The sequence below is a fragment of the Heliangelus exortis genome, chromosome 3 (assembly GCF_036169615.1).
Source record: "Heliangelus exortis chromosome 3, bHelExo1.hap1, whole genome shotgun sequence".
Lineage (NCBI taxonomy): Eukaryota > Metazoa > Chordata > Aves > Apodiformes > Trochilidae > Heliangelus > Heliangelus exortis.
In genome coordinates, this window is record NC_092424.1 from 21,110,168 (window position 1) to 21,129,364 (window position 19,197).

Consider the following 19,197-nt stretch of genomic DNA (forward strand, 5'->3'; position numbering starts at 1 on the left):
AGCCATACTGTGGAGAAGAAGTGAAACAGAACTGATACTTTATTCTACACACTACAAAAATCCTCGGACAGAAATAGTACTGCAATGTAAGAAGAAATTCAAGAACCACCAGTATAGTGTCCCAACAATTTACTGGAAAACATGCAGTACAATTTCTCAAGCTTTTCAGTACTTAATCTCCCTGAAACATATAAAACAGATTTTTCTAGAGCTCTTGAAAGTAGTTACACAAGAGTCATTACCCTTTTTTTTTTTCCCCTGCATTTTCTAGATGTGCATACTTCTTCCATACGCCTTGCTCAGGAATTCAGAGCATTGCACCTTTACAACTAACACAACTAAGAAACTTTTTTTTTTTTTTTCAACAAAAGAAACCCAATACAAAAACACCCTGAAGGTTACTGTATTTTTCAGTTTTTAGTATACTGGTTTTGTTCTTTTAGTAGCATGCTGCTGCTTGAAGAGCTCAGTATTTTGCCATGAACACTGCATTAACTATTCTATATGCAACTGACACATTCAAAAACAAACCAGGGGATGACATCCTGCATATTACCTCATAAGCACCTTTTCTGTCTCCTCTTTATCTGAAGTACCCATCACAAGAGAGGATCTAGAAGTTTCATACTATTTTTAGCAGGTGTCTCTGTTTGGAAAATTCGTTATTTCTGTATTCCTGAGCTGACCAAAAAAATAAGAAAAACTAAAGAAGGTGCAATTTTGGCTTTTATAGAAGGGAGAAGTTATTACTTATTGCGAAGATTCAACTCTTCACTCTACAAAATGAAGTACCACAGTTGTGAAAAATAAAAGCATATATTCAGTACTGAAAAATTTAGTCTGGATTCTTCTAAAAATAAAATTCTGATGACCTTAGGACCCTATCAGCAAAAGCCATCATGGCAAATTTTATACACTACATAAGAAACAATTTCTGTGTCTGGAGAAAATTAAGAAAATGATTTTAAAAAGACCTTAGTTGACCTGATAGTGTGTTGCTCAGAAGACTTGTTAGCTGAGGCTGTCTCAAATTATCCTGTGTCTTCGATGCAGAAACTGGAGAGGTCTGATTCATTGCTTTTTTCTGTGCCCCAGACAATAAAAAAGAAAATTAAAAAAAACCAAAACAAAACACACAGTCAAATGCTTACTGAAAGCTTTAACGAACAGATAAAAAAAAGAGAAAAAAGGCAACTAAAATTCAGCTTTATGCATCTTTTTTGATCCTCAAGCTTATCTGTGCCTACATTTCAGATATCTTAACTCTTCCTGAGTTCTAAGCTCAATAATTTTATGAAATAAATCACAGTGGAATAGAAATTGCACTAGCAGTACAAACATGATTCAGTTATACTCTAGAAGACCACTCCAAATGGCCCTCAGAAAGCTCAGCTTTTCAGTTTTAAAACTGCTCCACAATAACAACAAAAAACCCACAGTAAAACACACTCTCCAGTGTCTAGCATATAAATGATACACTGTTTACAATACAGCACAATGTTTAAAATGCAAGTACAAACTAAAAGGATTCTGGTAAACAGTAAAATTCGTAATTCCCTTTTCAGCTCTGAAATTTCAACACAAAACCAAAATTATCTTTTACAACAAGAAGAAATATTATTCCTTAGAAACTGCTGAAAACTCACTGACACGGCACATATCCTACAAATAGGAAGACAGAGACACATGAAGAGACCATCAGACAGGCCTTAGTCATCAGCAAATAAAATCTTACTACCTACTCTGGCAGTTTTGGCAAAGACTCAAAATCTGGTTCTACAACACATTCATCCTTTTTCCTAAATACACATTGTTTTCTAAGACCATTTTGGTCTTTGTTAAAAAAATATCCATCAGAACTTTGGGAAAAGAGAAAACTCTATGATAATTAGTGCATACGTATGCCGATATAAACAGCATTTTATAATGATCAAGGAAACCAAACTAAAGCAAAAAATGGAAGCTGAATAACAGGACATTGCTAACTGTGTGACAAGTCACTCAGTTTTCACTTGTGAAAACAATCTTCAGCTGAATATAAACTGCAGCTGCATCAAACAGACAAAAATAGACACCAGTTCTCACCTTAAACATAAATATTTTTTTTTTAATTATTAAGAAGACCCCTACATATAGAAGATATCTTTAAATGTCACACTTTTGCAAACTGCTTTCAAAGGTATTCTCTCTTAAGAATTCAAAGAAACATCTCTCGGCTTTTCTTTGCTTCATGTTTGAAAGCATTTCGCTGCTACAGACACACAAAATGCCAAAAAGGTTATATGTTAATGAATTAATTGTATGGGAAGTAAGAATGAGAAACCCAAGAAACCTTTCCATCTCTAATTTCAATAGGTAAAACTTTGAAAACACATGTGTAGTTTTTAATCTGGTCAAAATACTCCTAGGTGCTAAGAATGTACCGGAGCCTTTACATCTAGCTCCATGGTTAAGATTTTCAGGAGACCACACAGCCTTAGAATCCTACAACATTAATTCCTTTAAATGGGAGCAAAAATAGATCAGTGCAAAGCAGTGCTGCAAATGCTACTATAAATCACCAATAAATGTTCTGAATTAATGAAAGTGACAGGCTCATTCACTCGGTAACAGACTTTAGAGAATACCAAGTGAAATGATGTCTCTGGGTTACTGTAATTTTTAGCACTTCCACAGTATTTGTAACAATGCAAACCACCAAAAATGTTCTCTGTATTAACAGCAACCATAACACTTAGCTAACCCAATTTTAGCATAGATAAGAAGCATTTCTCGGGCTACATGCTCAAGCAGCTTTCATACCTGACCAAAGGTGAACTGCTGTTGTGTTACTCCAGCTGACGTGTGGCTGAAGGTGCTTACAGATTTTGAAGAGGATGCTGGAAGACGATGCGACGCACTGATGGGAACTTGAGTTCTGTTCTGTGTGAGCTGATCTCCTGCAAAATTTCCTCCTGATGCCACAGACTGAACTGATGGTCCCAAGCTAGGATGTACTGAACCCGACGAACTTGCAGCAGCAAACCGATTAGATGCTGACATATTTGAGGCTGTAGACTGCCCAGGTGACATAGTAGTAAAGCTCGATCTCCCTTGAGAAACATTACCTTGACTGGGTGACAAATGCAAGACCGTCGGTGATGTCTGCTGCAGTGGCACCTGTCCACCAACAACTTGTGAAGTTCCATGATTTACTATAACTTGGTTCCCAGGAGCTGTGAATGTCTGGCCGGAAACAAGCTGGACAGCTGTATTCTGATTATTCAGCATCTGTCCTGAATACGACTGGTTGGCTCTCAGCATGTTTGCAGAGTTCCTGTTGAGCATTACATGCTCAGCAGACACTTGGCTAGGAACCAGCTGGGAAGGCTGAGTCTGAAGAAGCTGTCCATTTATGGCCTGGACGTGATGAACTGAATTAGAATTAACAGACAAGCTTGTAGGTATGAGAAACTGGTTTTGAGGTGCATGAGGCTGTCCCATAGGAGAATGGATAACAATACTACCTCCAGCATTGCTGACTGTCTGAGGTGTAACTGATTTTCTTGTATTTTGTTGATTAACAATATTAACAGACATATGAGGACCAACTACTGAACTCTGAGGTGAGTTTGCAGACGCAAACGGAATCCCTTGCTGTACGTGATGCTGCTGAATTCCCAAGTTATTCACATTGTAAGCAGTCTGCTGACCCATCTGGATAGGCTTTGGCTGGATATTAATGGGAACTTTGTTCGAGTTTGGTGCCAAACCCCTCTGAATGATGATATTATGGACAGGCAATGACGTCTGGAAATTTGTGCTGTTAAATGGAACGGTTACGGGTTGTGCTACTGGACTTGAATTTGAGTTGCCAAACAGTGAGTTACCATTTGGAGTTTGTCTATGAACCAAGAGGCCACTACTCATGTTTGCAGGAGTTTGCTGACCATTACCTTTCAGTATTATCTGAGATCCATCAAGGTTATTAATGGTCATCATGGAAGGCTGATTACTAAATGAACCAATTAGCTGTATCTGCCCAGAACCACTGATCTGGCTGTTATTAGACAAATGCTGGCTGGGAACACTAATTCCAACATGTTGCATAAAGCCATGTTGCACACCGACTGTATTGCTTGCAAAAGATGCTCCAACAGGTTGCTGTACCACTTGAGTAACTCCTATAGGTTGCAACGTCTGACCTGAGTAATTAGAAACATTAGAAGCCTGAGTAAAAGATGCTGATGAAGAAGGATGAAGCTGAGCTTGTGCAAACTGTTGGCTAGAACCTACACTGGCATCCAAATATGCCTCTTCTGCCAAAGTCTGTTCAGTAATATTGGCCTCCTGCAAGGACTTCTGAAGTATATCAAAAGGCTGATCCTCAGTAAGATCAGGTAAAGGAGAAGATACAAGTTCATCTTCAAGAAACTGAAGGCTACTGGACAGCTGCAGTCCATCACTAGACCCCTCTCCAAGCTGACCGCTCACACCTTTTACAGATGACTTAGGATCAGTGTTCTGAAACGCAAAACAAAAATTAAGTAATTTTCAGAAATTGCAACGTCTCCTTTTTTTCCCCATTAAGCTTTTCTTCATGCAAGCAAACTTTAGAAAATGACATTCTTTGCATAGTACGTATATAAGGTGACATTCACCCCATACAGTGGGCCAGCAGAAACACATGCGTCACTTACATCCAACTCATGCCCTCATAACAGACTGCTGGAGACACTACTCAGCTGTCACTTCTCACATCTCCCAACTCCAGAGTGCTCAGCTCTGCAGCTGCACCGTTTCAAGAGGATGTGACATGCTCTTGATGTACCATTTTCCCTTCCTCAAGCTGAGCACCGCATGGACAAAAGGATAAAAGAAAGGAGGAGTGAAAAGATCTCCACTGTGACTCAATCTGGGACAAGGCTTCAGTAGCAACAGCAGTAGCAGGGAACAGGCAGGAGGAAGCTGCTCTTTCACTGACTTCCTCCATCAAATGAGATCAATACATCTCTAAAATCCTACCAGTATTTCTGCAGTCACACAGTGCAAACTAATGATTATTTCACAAAGTTAAGGAATTACCTAATTCTTCTTTCAGAAAGAAGGCAGAAAGAAAAACAATGCTACAGACTTTATGGTTTATAGTAATACAAAGTTTATGGAGAACTATGATCACTGAAACTACAGCAAATATTAAGTATCAGCCTGAATGAAAAAATCCTTCACATCTACATACATAAATACTGTGATAAGGAAAAGAATCTACTTTGGCCTACTCTCATTAGAGTCTTCCAAAAACAAAATTATGCCCAGAAACTCTAGGCAACACAAATATCAGGTCTCTGCAAGTGGAATGACAAATTTAAAAGCACAGTAATACTTAAATAGTTTTTAGTTAGACAAGAGTAAACCATTCTATATTGCAAAATCATATCTCAATTACTCAAAACCAACACCCTGCTTCTTTTTAGGTCAGGTTAAATGCAAAATGCAGGTGTGGAATTAACAGTTACATTCATACTATGAGCCTCCACTCTTTGAAGGTCAGAGATGCTTGTTTTCACCTCATATAAAGAGTGTGTAGATGTTGCAAGCTATAATTATTACATGTAATAACATCCCCACCCTAACTTCAGTTCCCCAAATGTATTTATTCAGAATTTCATGTCAATCTGTTTCTGAATCAGCCTGTCTATTTTATGGAACTTTGGTCACGATTTAAAATACTACAAGACTGTTCTTAAAATTCAATACAGTACTTGAAAAATACAATTATAATATTACAATATTTTTTTACCTTTATATTAACAGGAGGAATTAAAACTAGTACTTGAATGTCTTGATGTCTGCACCTCATAAAAATACGTAAAATTACAAATCAGGTTCTCAACTGTACATAGCTACTACCAGGCAGAGAGAAAATAACTAGGGCAATATTAGGACTCGTCATACCAGGTTCTTGTAGAGAATTCCCTACTGCATCTGTAAGTTGTCTCCAGTGACAATGGCCAACCTGAAATCTTTCACAACTGTGTAATGTAGAAGGCTTAAGTTACTGCTATTCTAGCTGATACTAACAATACAACTATTAAGTACTACTAATAATAGCAGCAGTAAGAATAAATAATATTTCTTGCAATCAAGATTAATTGCTTGAAACTCCCCCACTGGAACGAAGAATCCCAAGTTTCATTCCCTGCTCCCAGGACTGTTTAATATCCAAAACCGATTTTATGCTTTGGATATTGGTTGGATTTGGTTCTGTAAACTGGAACCAGGGACTTCAGAAGTTAATATCTGAATCGCTGCTGCCCATACTCAGTCACACAGAACACCATACTAACTTCAAGAAATTACTGCCTCTGCAACCTTGTGATTCTGCTTATTAAATAGGGCCTTACTGTTGCTGGCTCCATTAATATTCTGCTCTCTTAAGCTGTTACACTGTGCTATAAGAGGTGGAAAATAGAGCAATGGCTAAGGAACCCTCTGTGTGAGGTTTGTAACAGACACTTATGATCCATCACCCAAGGAAACCAACCAGAAATCTGTAGCTGCAAAAACTTCAGTGCTGAAGAATTCAGAAGCCTTCAACTTTTCAGGTATCTTTTGTTATAAAAGAGACTGTAAAACTGTATTTTTATACCTCTTGTTCTTTCACAATGCACTACAGAAATCTTATGTTTGCAATCAAGCTGTTCTTCACGTAGGTCAATACAGAGCTCTCAAATGAGGGAGGGAAGACAAGATGACATTGGTATTCATTATGAAGATACAAAAGGATCAGAAGACAGCATGAGAGGAACAAATGCTGGAGAATGAAAATACAGTAAGCCATCCTAGGGAAACACACCAGAAATTCCTGCTCCTCTGATCACATCTTCTAGCCTACCTACCACCTCCCCTGACCCCCCCAGTCTCATATACCAGAATGACCTTTTGACTTTCACCAAGTATTTTTATTTCTTCCAACTGGTCCTCCCTAGGCAACAATGCTACCTTTTCCAGGAATCTCTGACTGTCTCAAAATTACTCCAAAAACTCACTTTCTGAAAATAAACTCACTTTCTGAAAATACACAGGAAATACATCCCTAACACCTGACCACCTGCTCATGCTTATCAGAATGATCTACACCAAGAAAGACTAGAAAGTCTAGAGACTATGACAAATGCAAATTATATCATAGATATCACAGATTGTTAGGGGCTGGAAAGGACCTTGAGAGATCACCAAGTCTAACCCCCCTGCCAGAGCAGAACCACCTAATGTAGGTCACACAGGAACATGTCCAGGTGGGTTTTGAATGTCCAGAGAAGCAGACTCCACAACCTCACTGGGCAGCCTGTTCCAGTGTTCTGTCACGCTCACCTTTTTCTTACTCATCCTTTTTTTCCCCATAATGTGATTTTTCTTAGGATGAGTCCTCAAAACTCACCTCTGCCATACTGCATACAGGAAGCTGCTGATCCATAATGGCAAGCCTGGTGCCAAGTTGAAACCACTGTTCCTGATTAGCTGAAAATTGGGCACACCCTATTACTCTCGGTACCCTACCCCATACCAGTATCCCAAACAGCTTATCCAAAGACAGAACTGTCACTCAAAGTATGATTATTCTATCATTAAATATTTAATAATGGTACTGGAAGGGGAAGGACAGGACAAACACTTCACATCTCACTAGTGTGGCTACAGAACAGTCACTACTTTTCTACCTACAGAACCGTTTTCAGGATTTACGTCAGTTATTTAAGGTCTCATACCTACAAGTACATCCACGTAACTGTCAGGAACATGGGAGTAAAGGAGTCAAGGTAAGAGTACAACAGAAAGAAATTACTACTGAAACCCTACTCTATGTATTCAAATAACTGAATTGTGGGATGTAGAATTCAGTGATTTAAAAAAAATACACCAATAAAATCAAAGAAACATGGGTCAGAAGGAATCTGAAAAGTCATCTAGTCCAACAAGTCCAGTTTACTGGAGAGAGTTACAACAGAGAACACTTCCACTGCTCAGTAAGCTGTTTTATGTATTTACAAAACACTGCCCAACAGTGCAGTATCTTTTGATTACTTCCCGACTGAAAGCCCAATTAAATGCTAAAAATATTAACAGCATGAGGTGGTTACATGTTAGCATTCAGAGTTTTCAGAGGAAAAAGGTCAAATCCCACATCTACTTCATTCAGTCTTGTAGAAGTCAAGTAAAGCCATAACAGAAGCATGCAACCCCAATACAAATTTATCTCCCAACCACTTACATTGGAGTTGGCGAAAATTGAATTTGAGTTGGCTACAGAATATTCTGCATTAGTCAAGTCTTCATTGCTCTGGTAAAAGAAAGAAATCATGTTCAGAAATAATACACTCCATGAAACTTATGTATGTTTAATACAAAGGAATGCTACTTACAGATTTACTACTAGGCCCATGTAGAAAATAATTCAGTGCCTGTGGGTCCCTTAAAGGGGGGGAAAAAACAAAAGGTTAGCACTTTTTGAAAAACCTTCTACTAATGAGGCTAATTTAACTAAGTCAGATACAGTATTTATATAAATCAGGTTTGTAGTAAAAACACATTCCTTTGACTCCAATGCAAATCTGAAAGTTTATACCACCTGATGCCCTGTTTCTGTATCAGCACAATTTTCAGATGTTAATCATATTTGTGTCATTGTACCAAGCATTTCAAGCAAAAAAATATGATCACCACAGAATTTTAGTTGCATTCTACTTTACTTCTCTTTATGAGGGTCTTACTCATACTCTTAAGCCATACAGTATTTTATGAAAACACAGAATACAAAACCTAAGGAAAAGAGTACCACCAAACAACATGAGAACTAAAACAGATACTATCTCTCCTCCAGAGATGAACTGTCATGCCTGTTTACCTAGTGTGTAAGTGAACAGGGTATTTAAAACCTGAATCTTTAGCATGTTTTCTGCCACTTTTAAGTTAACACCAACTTATGCTTGCAGAGCAACAGTCCCTTCACTTGGAGAATAAAGCAACACCTTTTCAAAGTGAAATCAATCACAGAAATAAGTTAAGTATTATGAAGTACAATTTCAGTGTTTTCTTAACTTAGCACTATCACTGAATTCAACTCAGATTAAAAATGTAGTATGATATTGTTGGAAAATCGAGCAAATAAAAGACATATAAATGTAACTACACACGTAGACCAATTAAAAAACACTGAAAAGTTTTATTACATAGGACTATTTTAATACAAAAATCATATAGCACTTCCCAAGGCATTCATTAGCATGAAGAGTAAACTGACATGGAGGGTTTTTTTAATTTTAAAACATCTTTATTGATTAACAAGGGATAAGAATGCAGTTTTGAGATTCTCATATAAAAAAATATTAATTCAAAACATCTCTCCTCTCCTGATCATCCTAGAAAATAAAGAGAAAACAAGTTAAGGATCTTTCAGGTTTACAGCTACTCTTCTAAAAATATAAATAACCTCTATTTGTCTGTTTTGTTTTTTTTCATTTAAACAAAGTGCATTCATGTGTCTATCAACAATGTATTACGCAGACAGTACTTGGCATGGACTTCATCATACAGTTATGCTTACAACATAGAAATGGTTGCATGTTTTTTCAAATGAAAATTACATTTTCATAGATTACAGTTAATTTCAAAAATTAAGGAGAACAGAACTTATAAAGAGCTCTATCATGCTTCTGAGTTTTACTGATCAGTAGCCAAGCTGTTTAATACTAATTACATTCACTGGCTTTCTATAATGAAAAATTAAAAATGAAGAACACTTTATCACCTTAAATATTGTCTTTAGTAAGGAAGGAATTTTAGACGGTGCTTACCAAAATCAAAGATCAGATGGAAAAAATGCTGTCTTCCATTCTTCTAGATGCTTAAGCAGCAGGAAGAACATTAATTTTTCACACAAACATCTGTATAGAGAGCACTTCATTTTCTGGACCACCTGTGAACTTGTACCAGGATCCATGTGATTCACCCCCATGACAGAGCACATAATTGTCCCATGCAGTCAATTACCATCTCTATGTTCCAAGCAGGATGTGTGTTTATACCGACACAATCAGCCATCTGGCAGAGTACACTTCACAGAATATAGCTGTGAGCCATTTCTGGCACTGCTTTTGCTACAGCATCCACAGAGTAATCCTCAAATTACAGCAGTCACTCTGGTGATTTTTTTTTTTCCTCATGTTAAGGCACTCACTGGTTTTGCTGGAAGCTTTGAGTGTGTGAGAAAGGTACAAGGCCTACTTATTTACTACACTTAAGACAGTAAAAAAATCTTGTGTGAAGCAGAGACGATCTTTTAGAAGCTGCTACAAGATGTCATCATACTGATTTCTAGCAGAGTTTGAACAAAGTATAATGTATGACACATTCTTCTTACATTTTAAATGCATTATAGCACATTATCTGTTCTTGAATACTGACATGAATGCCAGCCAAAGAAAAGTAACTTGTCACATATAAAATCCACAAAAATCTTGCTAATACTTCAGCTGTTTTATTTTTTGAGACTGCAATATAGACTTGTCAACTTCCAAATAAACCTGCTACAGAAATAATAAAATAACAAAGCACTTCTATTTTTCTAACATTTTTATGCAAATGCACGTCACATTAATAAATTATTTAAACTACGAGTAATTTTACTTTGGCCTTCAAAACAAGCATAGTGTAAACAAAGTATCTCGTTACAGTACTAAAAAAATAGAGTCCTCATTTTTTAAGTCAAAAAATATAGTTCTTTGCATTGACATTGTAACATCATAGGTAAGGTGCTTCAAAACTGACTTCATATTATCACAGCTGAGAAGAGATTCCAACCTCCATGCATACTCATTCCTTAGCCTCTCCTGAAGAGAATGCCAGCAAGGGAACTGTTAGATAGCACTCACTGGGACTGAAGGCTTTGTGATACATCTCCACATGGGAGGAAGGGATGCATAGCTACCCAGTTCATCTGCAAGTCATCTAGTCCCGAGACAATACTGAGATAGAATCACCTTGTAGAAGATGATTTTTCAAAGTTATTTTCCCTAACTTTTCTGAAAAAAATTGCTTAAAGAAAACTTACCCAATAAGATCAAGGAGACAGGATTCATCATCGTCATCATCCATGACAACTGGAACAAAATGGAAGAGGATGGATATTTGATACAGCATCAGACAAAAGATTGCTTTCAGCAATAAAACAAATTTAAAATAGCTCTTTTTTTTTTTTAATTTGTGAAGTTGACAGATGTCTACTATTAGCAAAGTTCTTAAATACACCTGCACCTTCTACAGAGGTCCACTGATTTATATCAAAATCAAGTTCAGTAAAAGGTAATGGTATAGAAAATCCCATGCAATGTTATTAACCTGACTAATTAAACAGAACTTCTGTAACTTTAAAAAGTAGCAAAAAAATAAACACCTAATGCAACCTCAAGACTCCAATTAAAATGATTCCACAGGAATTTAGTTCCAGATAAACCCAGTGAGAGAATGACTGAACACTAGAGAACCTACAAAGAGTGTTGCAAATTAGTGGCTACAGTAATGACCAGCCATAAAGCTAAAAAATGTAGGTGAATGTCACTATAGTACTGTTGCAGGCTAGAACCAAAACTACAGACAAGACATTACAAACTACTAAAAAGAACACTATTTTTATCAGGCCTTTCTTAGCTACTGATAGTGACAATACAGCCACACACAGTTTCTCCTCAACAACACTGAGAAAAACGCTTAACCGAACTTATGTTTAATATTGCAGAGTTCTGAATTTGCATAAGTCAAACTGAACATAAGCATCCATTCACCAGGTGCAGAGCATTTTTAGCTTCACAATATCATGACCACCAACTCCCAACTCTCTTAGGCAGCACCTCCTTAGTTGCACACTACCTGTACCAAACATGTTCCATTGCTCCTCCTCTGGTCACTGTTTCTTCAAAGCTTCCATTACCTCTTTACTGTAACTCTCAGAATGTTATCTGAGACTACACCTTCTCCCTTTTCCCTGTCAGTAACTCTCAGGACCACTTTACCCTCCCTTATTCCCTCTGTACAAAGTCCATCTAATCCATCAGTTCAATTATCAACTGATACAAGCATTTCCTAAATCTCTTGGTACCCTAGCTTCCATCTAGTGATTCCACCTCATCCTCACAGTATCTTCTAATAACATGAAAGTGATGACTGTGCATTCCACGCTTGCTCGTTTTCTCTATTTCCCTTCTAAAAGTCTGCTATCATACTCAGCACTCAAATTTATTAGTATTGTTTTGGGTTTATTTCATTTTAATCTCTTACTTCTTGCCAAATAGAAACTTACTCTCCCTGACTAGATCCATATGAATCATTCTTCAGCCTCTCCTTTGTACAGACCTCTGTAATGATCAAGACAATGAAGGGATTGGAGCATGTGTTACACAAGAGGCTGATAGCAGCAGCACTCAGCTGCTTCCAGGGGAATGGAAGGCTACAGGGGAATCTTACCCACGTGTATAGACACCTAGTGGGAGGCTGGAACGACTGAGCCAAACTCCTCTCAGTGGTATCCAGTAAATGAACAAAAGACAAGGGGCACAAATCTAAACAAACAAAATCTATTTAAATATATAAGATTTTTTTTTTTTTTAACTCTGCGGGTAGTCATGTATAAGCACTGGTTTTCCAGCAAGGTTATAAGGTCTCCAACCTTGAAGTTACCCAGCACTCAGCTGGAATACAGCCTGCACTGGATAAGCCTCTGAGCAGGACATCAGATGAGGTGATCTCCAGACCTCCCTTCCCACCTCAGCTGTCCTGTGATTCTGTGATCTCTTTCTTGAATCTTTTCTATACTTCACTGACTCTGAAACTGCTTTATACTACAGACTAGCAGAGGATACCCTGTCCTCTATAATGCATAGCCTCATTCAGATTTTTTTGTCAGTCTTCTATGCTTTAGCTTAAAGCAAGGTTGAAGCAGAGCCAAAGGATACATCACTATAAAGATCTCTCACTACTGCCTCTCCACCAGAGCAAGAGAACAGAGCACAGAGAACTACCTCAAATTTTAACAAAATCTGCATACATGGTGATTATGCATCTTAAAAATAATTTCTCCCATGATTCAGTTATTACATCTGCTTACTGTTGCATACAGCTACCAGCATGAGCACTGATCTTGCAATTTAATACTAAGCAAATGACAGAACATTTATGTCAATAAATTTAAATGCAAATGTGCACTAGTAAGAATAAACTAATAAGCTATTAGCATTAAGTTACTAGCATTCTGCTTTAACTGCACTGTTAGTACTACTCATGGGAAGCTGTTACTTCCTCTAGGATCTGAACAGTACATCCCTCTCTCAAGAGGGAGTTTGTAAGACTCTTAACTAACCAAGATTACAGATCAGCTCTACCAAAAGTCAACATGATCTTTTTTTTTTTTTTTTCACACTGCATGCCTGCCTCTAGTTTTGAAAATCCCATTTCATCTGTCCATGGCAATTCTGACCATTTTTTATTTAAATAAAACAAAATGTCTTTGGGTTATCAAATATTCTCTGTGATTATACTACAATAAGGGTTCAAAAACTATCAAGAGTGACCACACAGAAGGTTGCTTAAGCAGTCCTCCTGTGGGTATTAAGACTACTAACACTTATTAGGTAAACTTGGAAAACTCACTAAATTCTTGAAAACCTGCACGTAGCAATATGAAAGAAAATAAATTGCATGAAAAAACACCAATGAAAGAAAATCTTAACAGTAACACAAAGTCTTCACACTTCAGCTCCTGAGCTGAAAATGGAGTTGGCTTTATTAATAAAAGCAATCTGTTAGTTTTCCCCATTAGAAAAATCTACCCGGGTCCTACTAGTTTTATGACAGACAATAAAATCCAAAGAAGAAACAGCTACATTTTTGGTAAACACCAAGAATCACAAGCTAGCAAGCTTTAACAATGTATAATACCACTAACAACGTTCTATACACATATGAAAAAAAAAATCGTTTTTTTTCAGTGATTGTTTACCAATGAGCTAATCTGTATAAAACCATTACTGAGTTTTTATAGAGCTGACCAACATACTATTAGAGAGCTACAAACACACCTATCATACATTGCTCTTGCTACATTCTGAAGTTGGTCTCATCAGCGTTCAGTCTAAGAGCCTATATGTACCCTGAAAACTGCAAATAAAGCACAGACCAACCACTAGCACCTCAATATCCTCACAAACGATAATGACTAGATAACACTACACTACTGTGATGCTGCACGGCAGTGCTTTCGTGAAATACTACAGCACCAACATGCAATTTAAACAGCACACATACACAGTCTCTGAAAGAACAATCAAGATACCAAGGAAGCCACAAATCTACCTATCTGGACTAAATTATGTCCCGATTTCACCGCACATACCCAAGATACACGTAGCCACATAACTGCAGGGTTAATTCTTTTTACTTTATGCAGATTTTCAATGAGGATTGACTTCAAGACCACAGCAGTGGAGGCACGCAATCAGACCAAGTCCTTGCACACTCAAAAGCCAACCACTCATTCAGTCTACTTAGAAAAGAGGACAACACATAACCTTGACACAGATGATAATTTAAAGTGTGTTAATAAAAGGAACCCTACCCTGTGAAATTTTCCTAACGTGTTTCCAACAGCACAAATGGTAGAAGAGTTTGCTGCTTTTCCTGCCAACTTTTTAAGTTTTCTCATTTCTATACAAATTCTGTCTTCCTCTCTGTTAACTTACAGTAGGCCAAATCAATGACTGATTCATGAAATAGGTATAAACCATATTAAGCCAAGACATTTTGAAAATAAAACACAAATACCATGAGTGGAATTAGAGGATTAGTTCCACAGCCTAGACCAGCAGACTCGGAAGTGCAGTGTGTGCAAGAAAAAAGTATTCAACCTTCAGTAGTACATGCATATAATTTATAAATAAATATACAGATACTGGGGGTGCATGCTCAAAAAACTTTTACTGATAGGTGTGTGTGATTAAAAATATTTGGAGACCACTGGCCCAGATTCCTAAAGATTGTCCCATCTATGTATTTCCATAAATTGACATGGGCTTCAGCCCATGGGCAAGGGGTGTGGGTGGAGGCTCCAGGTGAGGCTTGTCTGGGCCATCAGTGTGTCCACAGCCCTGAAAAGAGACCACACTAGAGAGAGGAGAAATACACATTGGGAAGGTTCACACAACCTGTTGGAGAGCTGTTACAAGGTAAGAGATATCTAGCTATCATCAATACTGCTCTACAGTCTTTTTTTAAAAAAAAATTTAAACAAGAAAACAGACTCATAAGTAGGTCAAACTCAGCTCTGCCCTTAAAAAAGGCAATCCTTACTAATTAGTCTCAATAAAGCACAGATATTCCCTGTAACTTATTATTAGCAAAGCCTTTACCCCAGCTACTGCACTGATGAACTTAGCACTACTTCAACTTGGGTGACAGGTACTAGTGGAAGCAGCACTACCTATTCCTCTTGGGAAATAACTTGAGTGCCCTTTCTTGCATGCTTGCAAACAGAATATAAGAAAAGGTGAAAGCAGTAAAACTGACAAGGAAACCTCAGCTATGCAGGCTAATCCTCTGGGGCCCAGTTATTACTTGGCCTTAAAGCCTCTGCCTCCCTTTCAACACTCTTGCCTACTACAGAGCAGAGGTCAACACAAGAGTAAGTGAGCAGTCCCATGCCTCTCTCATCCACTTTCCCCATGTCAGCTCAAGGCTTTGAACAGTCACCTGGAACAGAAAATTGATCTGACAAAATACATTGATCTCTTTCAACTAGGATTAGCTTCTTGATTTGGTTCTGGCTTGCCACAGGGCTACAAGAAGTGCTAATGCCAGCACAAGAGAGGGAATAGGTATGAAGGAGCTGGGTAGTTAAGCATGGGGGAAAAACCCAGTGCTTCTGCCAGCTTGAAGCAAGTGTTGGACTGCAGCCACTCTCATACAGCTGATCAGCCACCACACTCACAATAGCTGCAGTGCAGCCAGCAGGTCAATGGGAGTGACTACCTCCCTCTGCTCAGCAGTTGTCAGCTCCCATCTGAAAATACTGTGTGTAGTTCTGCAATGCACACACACTCTTCCCTTAAAAGAAACACAGAGATTAAGAGTGCAGCAAGGTGCCAATAAAATCCTACAAGGATGTGACACCAAGAAAGCCTGAGGAAACTACATTTTTTTCAGCCTGGACAACACACAGATAACTGAGGTGCTACCTGCAGACTGCCTCTAGCTAGAAGTGGAATAAAGATAAGCAGAGCCAGCCTCTATCAGCAACGTGCAGCAAGTCACAAGGCCAACAGCCAAAAAAAAAAAAAAAAAAAAAAATTCCCAATCAGGTATTAGGGAAAAAAAAGACAAAAAAAAAGACATGCAAAATAAAGAATGCTCCAGCAAGAGGGTGGAATCGCTCTCTTTGGACATTTTCAAAACTCACATGGCACTGACCACCCTATCCTAACTCAGAAGTGAGTTCTGTCCCAGTAACTTCCAATGGTCCTTAAAAGCCTAAAATTTAATCACTATGTTACACAATGCACAGTATCATGCAACACATGCAGGGTTTATAACCTGCACAGTCATTAAAACTGGATTTGTCTAGACAGCCCAACTATTCCTACATGCTTGATATACTGTACAGGATTTTTGTAACTTAAAAAATGAGACTATTCAGAACCACTGTTGATAGTGGATTTTAAATTCACTCAAGCTACAATCAACCTTGTCACAAAATAGTTATTTTCTATTCTCAAAGTCATTTATAAACTTGTACAACCTTAATACATAGCTTCAGATACAAAGCAGTAAAATATTATTTTCCTGTTTTGTGAAAAGCCTATGACAGTGGGGTAGTTTAGAAAAGAACATTTCAAGCAGTAATTCCTCAAAGCATAAAACGATCAGCATCAAAACTTGGTCACCCACATGTAAATATATTTATCTGCAAAACTGCTGTAAAAATCTACAGACTTACAATTTCTGTGCAACTACATGGGATCAACTCCTGACTGGCAGCATGCTGGCCTGTGACTTCTGAGAGTGAACACTGACCTTTGGAAATCAATGCTTTAAAACAAGGAAATGAGTGCTGTCGTTACAGCTTCGTAGTGGGAGATAATCAAACTGGCACACAGTAAAATACACAGAACCTGAAGCAGCTACTGCTTGAGTTACAAAATATGCCCACTAATCCTCACAAATCTGGCAAGACTTTGTACGCAATCCAGTCAGCAGGAACTCTGCCGACACTTCCACCAGGCTTTATAAGGAAGCTAAGCCATCAAATCTTCTGTACTGTTCTGTTGCTCTACACCATTCTCTAGACTATTGATCTACAACCCCAGCTTCAATAGTAACTTCACTATGGAGTATCTGAAGAGTACATTCTCACTGTAGCAATAATCATCAGAACAACAGAAACAGAACAAATCAAAGTTACTGTAGAAGTCACTGTAGAGAATGGTATTTTAGTGAATGGAGCACGCTACACCAAATTTATGACATTTTTAGCCCTCATGTCAGTTTTGAACAGAGGTAAGATAACTCCGTTAACCCAATACAAGCATCTATCCCTTGTTAAATTACATCAAAGGATGACAGCAGCATTATATGATTCCGCACCGTCTACAAAGGCAAAATGCCCAGAGTTGAAGTCCTTCCTTCACACAATTACTTCCTTTCCACCATGACTCTCATTAATTTTCACAGTGCTAGTATTTTACTCAGTGTGCTAACATACTAGGAAGAAAAAAGAAAAATAATATTTTTACAACATATTGGCTAACACGTACCATTTAAGCAGTATGCACTTTGAGTTGCTAAGTTCCTGTAACAGCTCCCTTATTTACACTGTAACTTCTCTCCCAGATTCTCAACAAGCAGGCAGCCTTGGATTCATTAAAGGAAATGGACATAGACAGAAACAACCAGACCCCATTTGCATTCTCTGCAATATAGGAGTGTTAAGAAAAGAGTATATGTTCAAACCCTTATTACCATATATTTTACTTTTACATTTCAGATGCATGCTACTTTTGAACAATCTAGTATCTTGCAAACTGGACAATTTCAGGTTGTTATAAGTAACCAAGCATGTGTTTTATGACCAACTTAAGAGCTACTCACCCCATTAAGCCCTTTACTTTCAAGAAGCTGATTTTTACACAGATGAAATAAAAAAACAGGGCAAGAGTACTCCCACATGCCCCCTCTCATCACAAAAAAAATTGTGTGCAGCAGAGCAATAACATCATGTTCAACGGAAAAGAGGTAAATATTGGAAAACTTGATTGCAAGTTAAAATTTTACTCTGTTTTACTTAAAAATACACAAGACTTTATTATCAGTAAGTTGTCATTTCAGGACCACAGGAACAGGAAGGAAAAATTAATTTTTAAAATATATTTGTAAACGCAATGATATAATCTACTCACTTGTAAACCATGCTGTGCTTATATTCTACAATATGTCACTACTCCTGAGCATTTCCTCTTTCATAGTAAATAAAAAAGTAGCTAATATACTGCTGCAAAATCAGCCAAGAACCGTGCTCTAAAAAAGAACTAGTGAAGTAAGAAATTTGGGATTCAAACGTAGCAACACTGCAATATGCAAATGGGTACTTTCTATGCATATGAAAATGTCTTTTTAAAGTTTCATTTCATTCCAAGATTCTAAATTTGAAGTAGTGCTTTTAAAATGACCTTCCAATGTCTGAAATTACCTGTGGAGCTGAGTTTTTTTATCAGTATTTCAAAGACATCTGTATGCATAAGGGTATGAAAAGAAATTTCTAATTTTAAATATTGAGAATGATTTAAAGGGGGAACTATTCAGGGTCAGGTGTGTAGCAATAAAAAAGACAAAAGTGCTACCTCTCATTTAATGCTAGGCACATTATGCATCTTCATGGTTTCAAAAAACTGGCAGGAGCTTAACACCCAAGATGATAGGCAGGGTCTTTACACAATTGTGATGTACTGGCCCTGCACGCAGAGGAGCAAATAAAAAAAACACACACTAAAGCATAGACAATCTGCAACAGGCTGTTTAGCCATCTATTAAATTTTATTTCTCTTTAGTATACCACTAAGAAAAAGAAATCTTTATTTGAGTTTGGCAATGAGGTAACTTATCAAAATCTAAAAACTACAG

The 19,197-nt window shown here is 37.6% G+C and overlaps 1 protein-coding gene across 16 annotated transcripts in view; it reads right to left on the reverse strand.

The window, feature by feature from the left end:
- Positions 1 to 19,197, reverse strand: part of BICRAL (BICRA like chromatin remodeling complex associated protein) — a 41,461-nt gene that overhangs the window by 6,188 nt on the left and 16,076 nt on the right. For 4 of the 16 annotated variants that reach the window (XM_071739522.1, XM_071739518.1, XM_071739520.1 and 1 more), the window contains exons 2-6: positions 11,090 to 11,138; positions 8,403 to 8,451; positions 8,252 to 8,320; positions 2,803 to 4,503; positions 985 to 1,084 (exon numbers count right to left, since the gene is read on the reverse strand). In XM_071739522.1, the coding sequence (XP_071595623.1) occupies positions 985 to 1,084; positions 2,803 to 4,503; positions 8,252 to 8,320; positions 8,403 to 8,451; positions 11,090 to 11,133 (1,963 nt within the window). In that variant the 5' untranslated portion in view covers positions 11,134 to 11,138. Of the gene's footprint in view, positions 1 to 984; positions 1,085 to 2,802; positions 4,504 to 4,679; positions 4,829 to 7,420; positions 7,501 to 8,251; positions 8,321 to 8,402; positions 8,452 to 9,833; positions 9,963 to 11,089; positions 11,139 to 11,904; positions 12,590 to 16,012; positions 16,129 to 17,017; positions 17,515 to 19,197 lie in introns of those variants that run through there. The other 12 variants (XM_071739526.1, XM_071739525.1, XM_071739527.1 and 9 more) reach the window with 10 other exon arrangements.